Here is a 12,089-nt window from a genome sequence, read left to right as displayed (position 1 = left end):
ATAGCATATTTAATTCTTAGGATTTTAACTTTTAGGATTTAGGATTTTGGGTTTTTTAAAGGATTAGGATTTTAATTTTAAAGTATTGTAACGCGCCATGGACAATTAGTGGAAAATGGCGCTATATAAATGTATATTTATATTTTATATTTATATTTATATTTATATTTATTTTGCCATTTTGCCATTTTGCCATTTCATGTTTTAAACATGCCCCAGTATTATATACCGCTTTTACTGGTCGGTAAAACGCAATTAATGGAACATGACACCCCTTAAGGGTTAGGCCATTTACATTCATCACGCAATCCAGTAGGATAAACAATTATAGTACAATACTGAATGCTCAATTCATGAATGTATGTTCTCTTATTCTAGCAGTTAGCACAAACACTATTCATGTCTGTATTTTAGCTTCATTTCATGATATAATCTAGCAAAATATCTTAGCTTCTCCTAAATTGGCCCACATATTTTTAAGCTCCATTCATTGCTAACAAGCTCACCACTTTGCATCTAGTTAGTTCATAGTACAGCTGTACCTATTGGCCGAACTTTGGGACACTGTCTTGCATATAAATCTCAATACACTGTCAGAGGGCATTATCCTGGCAGCTTGCACAAGAGTACACAGTTTGTAACAATTTAGCTTTAAAATTTCCCACCCTCCCTCCCTTGGGGAAGGGGTTTTATTTGTTATTTGTCAATAAACCGGGGTCACCCCTTGTGGTTCGGTTAAGTCTGCATAGCAACTTCCCCCAAGCATTGGCATTGCTTGTGTCTTGCCATCTTATATCCTAGCTTTTATTTTGTCCAATCCAGCCTGTGCTGTGCTGGGGAGATAAGAAAGGCTCTGCCAATACTCTTGTTCTATTCCCACGTTAGTGGAGGAATAAGTGAGGCTTTTAGTTTGTGCACCTATCATGAAGTCGCGTCAAACCTACTACAGGGCTGTGTCCCCCTCAGTTACGCCATATTGTTGTTTGCGTATTTTGTTGTGTTACCTTTTACCTGGTTGCGTTACATCTGCTCTTAGTTTGAATAACGGAATAGTAACATTAACTGGTCTCTGTAAAAAGTGGACCAAATGGCGGCGGATGGCTGATGATGGACAAACTGTGGATAGAAAATTGCAGATAATAAAGTGCAGATGGAAATATGTGGATGGAAAAATGCAGATGGCAAAATGCGGATGATAAAACCCTTGAGGGGAAATTTTCTGACAGTCCTAGTTGTAACTACACACTGTAAACTCTGCCATCTTAAAGAATGTAGGCCGGGAAGATTAAGTCCAAATTTTTATATTCAATCACAAAACAGATCAAAACATTTTAATGCCAGCCGGAAGAAAAACCAGAAAAGCCTTGATCAAATAATAACGGCCTGAACTTTCCTTTTATCATCAGACTCTGTTGTTCTTTCACTACAGGACAAAGAACTTTCGCTGTTTACTCCTAAGCAAATTTCCACTGCAGAAAATTGGCACTGTCAAATTAAATGAAACACCGCTATGTGTACACACTTAGAAGTCTGTCTGAGAGATATTAAAGTACATATCAATTCCTAATTGAACATAGATATTCTGGAACACAGTTTTTCTTGTGCGTTTAAACAGTTTTGTTAGATCAATACAAAACTAAATCACTTACTAATTTCACCACCAGCCATCAGAGCTAGAGGCAACAACAGCATTATCTTACTATGGTGACCAAATTCTGTTCATGGATATTCCACTTCTCTCTACCTAAAATATTGCAAATCGACTGCCGCCAAGAGAGCAACATAGTTATTTCCCCTTATCAGGATTTTATCATCCGCACATTGTCATTCGCAATTTTTCATCCTCATTTTTCCATCTCACCATTTTTCCATCTGCATTTGTCATCTGCATTTTTCCATCCACATTTTATCATCTGCGTTTTTCCATCCATATTTTATCATCCGCATTTTTCCATCCGTATTTTTCCACCTGCTGTCTGCCATCCACCATCCCCAACATCCAGTCCACATTAAGTTTTACATTTACATTCATACATGTCTTGAATACATTGTTTATCTCATGCTTCTTGCACTTTTTAAAGTGAAATAGATTAAAACCTGAATATTCATATTTTTGATTATCCAGACTGTTGATTATTGACTATTTACTCAAGTCCCAACGAGTCTGGATAATCAAGGTTCAACTGTAACAAAACAAACCCATGTTTGATTATTCTAAAACACTCTAAAGTGAACAATTCTCTCTCACATTGGAAAACTTCCAAATGGCTACCCTGTTTGAAATCGCCCTATAATGCATTGCAAACCCTTGAGCATTGAGTACATCATGTATGCCTGTGGACTGTCTCTTCCATTTGATTTAACAATCTGGCAACTTGGCGGCTATTAATTTTTACCACTTAGTTGCAAAATGGCGACATAAGGATTTTTTAATTTCGAGCCTTAGGGTATGCTCATCATCTCGCTTTAAGGGGTACAAATCAAAGATTCTGGTCTCACTAGGGGGCAGATAGGCAATGTTACCTTACTGGCTTCAACTCCAGAACATTACTCTTGAAGCTCCCCAACTGTAGTCTACCAAATCTCATAAAGATCTTGTCTCCACGGCTCCCCTCAAAACTGAAGTGAGGTGCAAGTACAGCATGAAAGATAATGGTCATTTTGTCCTGGTAGCCAGGCCCAAAACCTTCAAAGTCTGTAGATTTTTCATTGTTCATCTTATCTTGTGCCATTTTTTTATTTCCCTTTGAAGCCCCTTTTCCCTTGCTCTTTTGATCTTTGGTGCTTGCTTTTATAGAATTCTTGTTTCTCATTTTCTGCTCTGTCTGGTAGGCATCTTTGTTATTTTCATCAACATTGCCTCCATTTCTTTCTTTCCTAAGAAAGCAAAGGGAAAAAAATTAATTTTAGACCAAACCACAATTATTTGCAATTTCTTTATTTGTTTATTTATCTCAAGGCAAGTGCACAAACAAGATTGTGGCAGAGATTTTTATGTTTTGTTTTGTTGATTTCTTGATTTTCTGGGGAGGGAAATAACCATAAAAAAGTATAATTTATTTGGACTAATGGTTTTTATCTTTACTCAAGTAGGTTTTATTCAACTAATTCTGACAGTAGAGGTAATTTATTATCCTTAGTTAAATTAGTACTAATATATACAGCAAACCTAATTTCCACTGAGATTTTAAACAACTGTGTACGAATCACTGGTCATGATCATTAATAATTTGATCCCAAACTTTGAGGGCGTATTATTTTGATCTTCACAAACTTTGGGGCATCACGCATATATTCTTTCCTAGCAGAAACAATACTGCATTCAATTATCACTTTGAGGCACAACCTTTTAAGATACAAGTAGAACAACAGTTGACTGAGCTTTGTGCCTGAAGGGATCAACAGATTGTGTATGTTAGAGGACTGGTCAGTAAATTTGAAAATTCATTCCAGGACGAGTGGAGCAAACCCACTTTTTTGGCATGCTGCATAGAAATAATTTTTGTGTCAGTGCATTAATTTTGATTATAATTCAGATCTCAGATGTCAACGTTGCAATCACTGGGGTCGCCAATGTGGGTGGATTTTTTTTGACTGGCAACTAACTTTTCACACTTGGTCATACAAGTCAACCCCTAAGAAAACTTCATTCTTTTTTCCCTTAACTTTCATACTCATCAAATGAGTGAAATGAATGTTGAATACCAAACTACATGTATTCTTCTTGTTTTCACATGTGTAGCCTTTCAAACCAAGTCAAGCCCTGGATCTCTTGATATAAGAGGAGTAGAACTCATGTTAGCAGTTAGGATACACTCAGCTTCTCAAATGAATGAAAAGTTCAGAAAGAGGGATTTACTTGCATGAAAATTCTGATCATGGCCTATAATGCACCATGTGATAGTGTGATCAATGCCAATGTTTATCCACTTAAGTTTTCAGACTTTCTTTCCATAACCTACACATAAATTTCCAAGCAATAACTATTTCATGCATGGCATCTGCGCTGAATTTGCAAGAAATATGGCAGGGCTTCAGAAAATAATAATCCAATTGTTGTTCATCTGTAGCAAAAAAACCTTTGAATCGGATTTGAACTGGCAAACCCAAGATCATAGGCAATTACTGCATTCCTGCATTCTACCAACTGAGCTATCATGTTTAACAATGACCCATGAAGGCACTTTTATTACAGGATCGTTAATTACTCAGCTGCAAACAATTGAATCTGGGTGTAGCCCTTCAACTGTGTTGTGGGTTCTGTCTCCCTTCTCCAGCTGTTACATGGTTTCCCCCTCTCTCTGTTACCCTGCAGGTTCCATGAGAGGCAAGCAAGTTAAAACGCAGACCATGCAGACTGCACAAAGCAAGTAGATTGGGCAAACCCAGTTCTGTTTTTTTCTTACACTAGTTTTTGCATTTACTTTTGACTCACAATTTATTGGTTCAAGTTACAAAATAGTGTTCAAATATTTGAATGTTTATTATTTAGCCACAGGCCGCACCAGCTCAGTATGTGATTGTTGATTCAGTAAACAAATTTGTTATAGAGTTTATATGCGAAATCCTAATCTCATTTATTAAGCTATGACGCATTATTGTGTGACGTCATTGCTTTAAGCCCGCATGCTGCATTCCTTTGGATAGTGATTTCTCACTTATTTCATCGTGCTTATGTCCATCACGCTTATGTCCATCGCGCTTATGTTGTGCACAATTTATCCCTCTGTGGATGTGAAATGCACTCTGGGAGTTAGTAAATGAGACAATTAGGTTCAGCAGAGTGCTTTTAATTCTAGCTTTTAAAAGAAGATTTAGGGGTGGATTTTGGTTTATACAGTATCAGATAAATTTGCGTTCACGGGCAAACTCATAATAAGAACATACAGTATTGTGCAAAAGTAACGCAAACAAATTTTGACAAAATTCCTGCCTTTTCAGGACTTTTCAAAGAAATTTCGCTTGAAACGATATTTCCACAAAATTTCCATGCATTTTCATGACACCTATTGTTTTGATCCACGTGATTTTTTAAACGATAATTCGCTTTGCACGATGATTCACTGCAAATTTTCGAACAATAATTCGCTCCTCCCAAAAATTCAATCTATTGTTTATCAATAGGCCAAGAGCATTTTCAAAACACAGTTCGCTGAGTGAAATATATAAATGACCTTCCCAATCATTGCACATGAAAGAAGCCATTAATCTGAAATAGCATCACAGCTTGACGAAATGTTAGCTATGAAACTCACCTGGTTATTTCAGAAGGAATGCTAAATTGTTGACTTGATCCAAAACCCCAAAATACCACGGTTCCGATAAACAAATGCAATTGTACTTAATCACTATGTTATACACTTGCCAAAACACCATTTTCACAGCATGTAGAACCACACAATTTTTCTCGCACCAGACCCCAGTCTCAGAACCAGTTTGCTGCCATAGCGACCGTCTGTGTGTTATTTCTTAGACCAGAAATCATTCGCTCATTCACTGAAGATAGCACCTCGCTGGTCAGTCATCAGGCCTAAAGTTTCAAATTATACGAGAACTCGAATCGAGCTCCTTTAAGATCTCCACCCAGCTGGAGTATTCAGGTCATTGAAGAACGAAGGTTTACTAGTAACCCTCGCTAGTGTCTCTCAAATCATCAAGAAACTACAAATTAGTCAAATTACTGGCTCCATGGTGAATCTACCGCACTCAGGAAGACCAACAAAGTTGTCTGTAGATGCAAAAGCATTTATAGATCAACAGATGCGAAAAAATGATGAGACTAATAGCCAACAGATTCAGAAGAAGCTAGCAAACTGTGGGATTGCCGTGAGTTTGTCCACCGTACGAAGATCTTGCCAACAGCAAGGCTGGACTCTGCAGCGGACCGCTTATTGTCAGCTCATCCGAGATCTCACAATAGTAGAAGGTCACACATCAGTTCTCTAGTTTTTCTGTGATATATGTAATATTCTCGTTATGCCGCAATATTAGAATTTTCATATTAAAAGTAAAAACTCTTAACAAATTTTGGAAACGGATAGTTGTTGCAGTCATCCATATCTGTTTATCCCTGTAAGTTAGAGTCCAAATGATTATTTAGGAGACGAAAATGGAGCAAAATAAATGTGAACTGTTTGAAGACTTAAAGCAACACCCAGTGACCTCAGTCCCAGGTTGTTCGAAAGGTGGATAATGCTATCCACCGGATAAATCACCATCCGATTTATCCAGTGGATAACGCATTATCCAGCCTTCGAACAACTTGGGCCAGGTGCCCGTTTCTCAAAGGTCCCGAAAAGTTTTCACACCCAGAAAGCCATAGCAAAATCTCAAACCCTATGATTACAGTGCAGTTTTATCCGCATATTCTTAATATGAACAGAGGTTCTCTTCATACAAGAAGTTTCAGGCATATACACCTCTCAGTTTTTAGGTACAGATTATCTAAACATAGGGACGCGAGGCGTGCAAGAGTTGTTTTTTTGTGAACTATAAGTCTCGGAGATAGCAGCATTTATGGAACTGTTTACAGTAATGATTTGGTTGATTTGGTTGATTTGGTTGATTTGACAAGTTTTTTGGTTGCGATGTACAGCAAGAAAGAAACTGGGAGTTTATGATGTACATACAATGTTACATCGGTAATGGTAAGATAACTAAATAGTAAGCCATAAAATGTTTGACTGAAGAAACTACAGTAATCTGACATGTCTCCAGATTAATGTAGACACCATCTTATTTTCTAACAGGCAATTTTATTCGTTCTTTGATACAACCCACACTGTGATTGGTCGGACACTCGCACATGCATAACTCCCTCAATCACCAATCACGTGAAAAACTCCCATGTGAAAAACAAAAGTGTTGAGTTACCATTTGTAACTAAAAATAGCAAACATCTCGTGGGAACAAGTGGTGACGATTCATCAGCTCTAATTGAATTTACCACCTTGTGAAAAACAAGAGTGTCAAATTACCCATTGTAACTAAAAAATAAAAATATCTCATTATATTTGCATGCAATAAGAACAAAGCAATCGTTACCTGCACTTACTATTGTAGACGTTAGAACTGCTTCAAATCTAAATAGTCTCGTCTCCTCTAAAACATGTCCTAAGAACTAGAACCGACGATTCGTGACCTCTAATTGAATTAACTCCTTGTGAAAAACAAAAGTATCAAGTTACCCTTAAAAAATATCTCGTGCCATTTGCCTACTACTAACTCATGAACTGCTTCAAAACTCAAGACTCATCTCGTTCATAACTAGCCACCATTACACTGAAAATTATGCACTCTAAAACAACCCAATGTACGTATGTAACTGTCACACTCCCCTCCAAACGGGACTAAAAATCGCAAACCGGCAACATACATGTCACTCTTTATTGTTCAATTACCAAAGTCCTTGTGTTTATACATACGTTGTGTTTCTCACGTACCATTTACCTTTACAACAAGAAATTTGATTGGCTGTTCATAGTAGATCCAATCTGATTGGTGTGACATACATACATCTCTCACTCACTCACTCACTCACTCACTCGCCCATTGACCCGTCCATAATATACCCGACGCGCCGACTAAGAGGTATTTTTTTTACAAAAAAATAACTCAAAAATGGCTTTGCAGGCCCGAAAAGTTTTCAGGGCTTTCAAGAATTTTAATAAACAACCACAAGGGGATTGCAGGGCTCATAATTGCGACTCACTGGTCGCCAATGCGACCAAAAATTGAGCACTGGCGACTAAATTTTCAGAACTGGTCGCCAGCTGGCGATTCGCGTTTTGTCTGATAACTAAAGAAAACCACGGCACAACTTTTGTTTTTAAATCTTTATATTAGGAAATCAATCGGATATGGTAGCTAGTATGCAACTCACCTTTCCGTCCCCAGTAAAATAATGTTTGAATATTACAAGATAATCAAAAAAATTGAATGTATTTCGACATGTCGATACTGCGTTCATGGCGCACCATATTGTTTCAGCGGCTTCTTCCGAAACTGGGATCGCAGGCGCACTTCAACACCATGTGCTTTTCATTTGCCACGAAAATGATGGCAGATACCAATCAGTTGAAGGAATTATGTGAGTTTTTATGTGCAGGGAATGAAGATTCAGCCAAAAGGTTAATCCAAACTTTGAATCCTTCATCAGTTGTTGATGTAGGGAAAGTGGATTTCACCAAACTGTCGACAGCGAAAGGCGTCAAGGAAAGCAAGTCGAAAATAAAGAACAGCATTTCAAAGAAGTAGCAAAGGGAAAATACGCAAGGACCCGTGTTTGTCTCACAAGGAAAACCACGGACTCAAAACATCTTTGCTTCGCTTCATTTAAAAACATAGGCACGCAAGGCGTGCAAGAGTTATTTTTTTTGTGAACTATAAGTCTCGGAGATAGGCACATTCATGGAACTGTTTACAGTAATGATTTGGTTGATTTGACAAGTTTTTTTGGTTGCGATGTACAGCAAGAAAGAAACTGGGAGTTTATGATGTACATAAGATGTTACATCGGTAATGGTAAGATAACTAAATAGTAAGCCATAAAATGTTTGACTGAACAAACTACAGTAATCTGACACGTCTCCAGATTAATGTAGATACCATCTTATTTTCTAACAGGCAATTTTATTTGTTCTTTGATACAACCCACACTGTGATTGGTCTGACACGCACACATGCATAACTCCCTCACTCACCGATCACGTAGCCCTTCCCCCCGGGGGGGGGGGAACTTCCTTATATGGGCTATATAGGTCTGTGCGGCCCCGAAGGGTATGGTTTTTCAGCCGTTTTGGTCATTAATAGGGTATCGATTTTAGCTGATTTTGGCCATTTTGGTCATAAATAGGGTACGGTTTTTGCACTCTAGCCTTGATATGGGTATGCTTTAAGAAGAAGCCACTTTTTCATCATTATCGAAAAGAAAATCAACAAAAGCCCTTCACAAATTTATACGTTTACGGTAATTTAACATTGGTTTGAACTAGGGAGCTAATTATAACGCAGTTCTGAAACAGGGTTTTGATTTGAGGGTCAGGTCGTAAATAGGGTTTCGAATTTTTGGTCAGGTCATAAATAGGGTAAGGAATATCGCAGATTTTGGTCATAAATAGGGTAAGGGTTTTGGGAAGCGGGCCGCACACCCCCAACCAATTTTTCTGGGAGTACCCCCTCGGGAGCCCTTCCAGCCCCCAAGAGGAATTTTTGCTCAAAAATACTCAAGTTAAGAGAACTTTTCGCATTTTATACGAGTAGTAAGTTTACTCTTTTTACACAACACAACGCAACAACACTACTTCACCGAAAATTTAAAGAAAGAGAAAAAGACCTCTCTGACACGTTGAAAGTCTGATTTAATTAAATTGCACTTTAACTTGGTGCCACACAGTCTTCAAAGAACATTTGAACAGTTTTCATACTTTTTACCTTTAAAAATATCGGACTGAAAAGAATGTCATAAAATGCTCATCAAATAAAAATATTAAACTGCTACTGCAGAGACGTAAAAACACTCTAGAAAGAAAAGCTTCTTTTTTGTTTAATATCCTGGGAACAATAGCCGATAACTTGTAAGCTCTAATTGAATTTACTCCCATATGAAAAACAAAAGTGTCGAGTTACCATTTGTAACTAAAAATAGTACACATCTCGTGGGAACAAGTGGCGACGATTCGTCAGCTCTAATTGAATTTACTACCTTGTGAAAAACAAGAGTGTCAAATTACCCATTGTAACTAAAAAATAAAAATATCTCGTCATATTTGCATGCAATAAGAACAAAACAATCGTTACCTGCACTTACTATTGTAAACGTTAGAGCTGCTTCAAATCTAAATAGTCTCGTCTCCTCTAAAACATGTCCTAAGAACTAAAAGCGACGATTCGTGACCTCTAATTGAATTAACTCCTTGTGAAAAACAAAAGTATCAAGTTACCCTTTGTAATTAAAAATAAAAATATCTCGTGCATTTGCCTACTACTCATGAACTGCTTCAAAACTCAAGACTCATCTCGTTCATAACTAGCCACCATTTCACTGAAAATTATGCACTCTAAAACAGCCCAATGTACGTATGTAACCGTCACACTCTCCTCCAAACCGGACTAAAAATCACAAACCGACAACATACACGTCACTCTTTATTTTTCAATTACCAAAGTCCTTGTGTTTATACTTACCTTGTGTTTCTCACGTACCATTTACCTTTACAACAAGAAATTTGATTGGCTGTTCATAGTAGATCCAATCTGATTGGTGTGACATACATACATCTCTCACTCACTCACTCACTCACTCACTCACCCATTGACCCGTCCATAACATACCCGACGCGCCGACTAAGAGGTATTTTTTTTACAAAAAAATAACTCAATGACTATGGTGTTATTCATGTTGTTTCTAATTGTTTTCGCTCTTCAATTGTGACTTTTCTTGCATGCAAAGTAACGTACAAAATCGTGTTCTTGTGTAAGTTATATAAAATAAGTTGGCGACCAAAATTTACGATCTGGCGACCGTTTTTTCCGCTAGTCGCCAGCTGGCTCCTAAACGAAAAAGTTAATTTTGAGCCCTGGATTGGGATGGAAATAAACAACAGCCCAATGGATTCGCAAGCGTGCACGAGTGTTCAGATTGAAAAACCCTCATGAATTGTTTGCGACTATTTACTTAAGCAGCATAAGTACACAGAACTGGAGATGTTTTTGTTTTGTTTGTGGAATGAACTGAGCTCATTGTCTTCACAATGCGGTTCAGTGTATTCTAATTCTCTGCGTATGAAACTGGGCCCAAGCTGAACTTGAGCAAGTGAAGTAAGATTTTAGTAACGTATTTGTCATAGATAAAATGTTATCCCCTTAATCAGTGATGATGACTGCAAACTGGCAGGTATTTACAAACAGTTCATCTGCACGTATTTACAAATTTATCGCTTGTAAGTTACACAACTGTTTGTTCGTATCAGTCGCTAAAAGAAAATTGCACGAACGCTGCCTAACTGTCATTCAATACGTTGCAAAATTTTGTGCACTGCCTGGCAAATTATCGTTTGTGCTCATGAATTTTCGTTAGCTTAACAAAACTTTGAAGAAAAATTACCCTTTGTTCAAGCGAATTATCGCTCGATACGCCATGAAATTTCACTTGAATTTTTGTGTGAACTTTCGTCGAAAAGTCACGGGAACAAAGAACGAAACATGCGCATTTCGCTTGCGTTATTTTTGCACAATACTGTATCCTCCATACATACAAGTTTAGATAGACAAGTAAGTCGCACAGGCAATAGGTGAAGGCTTTGCAGCTTTCCTTTGCTGTTTGTACATGTAGGATCAGCAGAGTGCTTTTAATTGATATGACAAGTGTACAGTTATAGCAAATTTACAGTAGTGCTAATGAAGTCAGGGTACGATTCATTCGCAGTTTTCAGTTTTTATGAAGTTTTGGAAATGTGTTGTTTTATATTTTCTGTCAACAAAAGAGCAGTTGTGATTAAACAATCGATAATCGTTTTGTCAGGGTGAAGACAATATAAATGTTCATTGACGACAAGTATACAGTAAAAACAACAAATTAATTTTGGGTGAGCTAATTAGCGTTGCCAAATATTTTTAAAGATCATAAGGTGTTGATTTCAGAGAGAGAAACTTGTACTTTGTGGCTTTCCTTTGCTATTTGTAGGATCAACGGAGTGCTTTTAATTTCAGCTTTTAAATGAAGATTTAGGAGTCGATTTTGGTTTATACAGTGTCGGATTAATTTGAGTTCACAGGCAAACTCATAATAACATATCTTCCATACATAAAATTTTAGATAGACAAGCGGGTCGCACACGCAATATGACAAGTATGTGGTTGAAACAACAAGTTCATTTCCGGTGAGGTAATTAGCTTTGCCAAATATCTTTAAAGATAATAGGGTGTTGATTTCAGAAAGAGGAACTTTTCCTTTGCTGCTTTCCTTTGCTGTTTGTAGCCACCCAACCCCCTCTCTGAAAATAACAAAAAGAAGCCCAGTCTAAATAGGGTTAAGCCATTAAGATATATTGGTTCACCTCCCCTCCCTAAAAAAAAAAAAAACAGGTCCG

At 37.5% G+C, this 12,089-nt stretch overlaps 1 protein-coding gene across 1 annotated transcript in view; it reads right to left on the bottom strand.

The window, feature by feature from the left end:
* The window catches only part of LOC110054517 (E3 ubiquitin-protein ligase rnf213-alpha-like), a 104,840-nt gene that overhangs the window by 82,117 nt on the left and 10,634 nt on the right, over positions 1-12,089 (bottom strand). Inside the window, exon 5 of the mRNA XM_089274524.1 lies at positions 2,524-2,877. Coding sequence (XP_089130650.1) covers positions 2,524-2,877 — 354 coding nt within the window. The remainder of the gene's footprint in view (positions 1-2,523; positions 2,878-12,089) is intronic.

Source organism: Orbicella faveolata, unplaced genomic scaffold (genome assembly GCF_042242905.1).
Source record: "Orbicella faveolata isolate gen_17 unplaced genomic scaffold, um_ofav_v1 contig_36, whole genome shotgun sequence".
Taxonomy (NCBI): domain Eukaryota; kingdom Metazoa; phylum Cnidaria; class Anthozoa; order Scleractinia; family Merulinidae; genus Orbicella; species Orbicella faveolata.
Note: the sequence above shows the minus strand (reverse complement) of the source record. Positions and strands in the feature narration are given on the sequence as shown.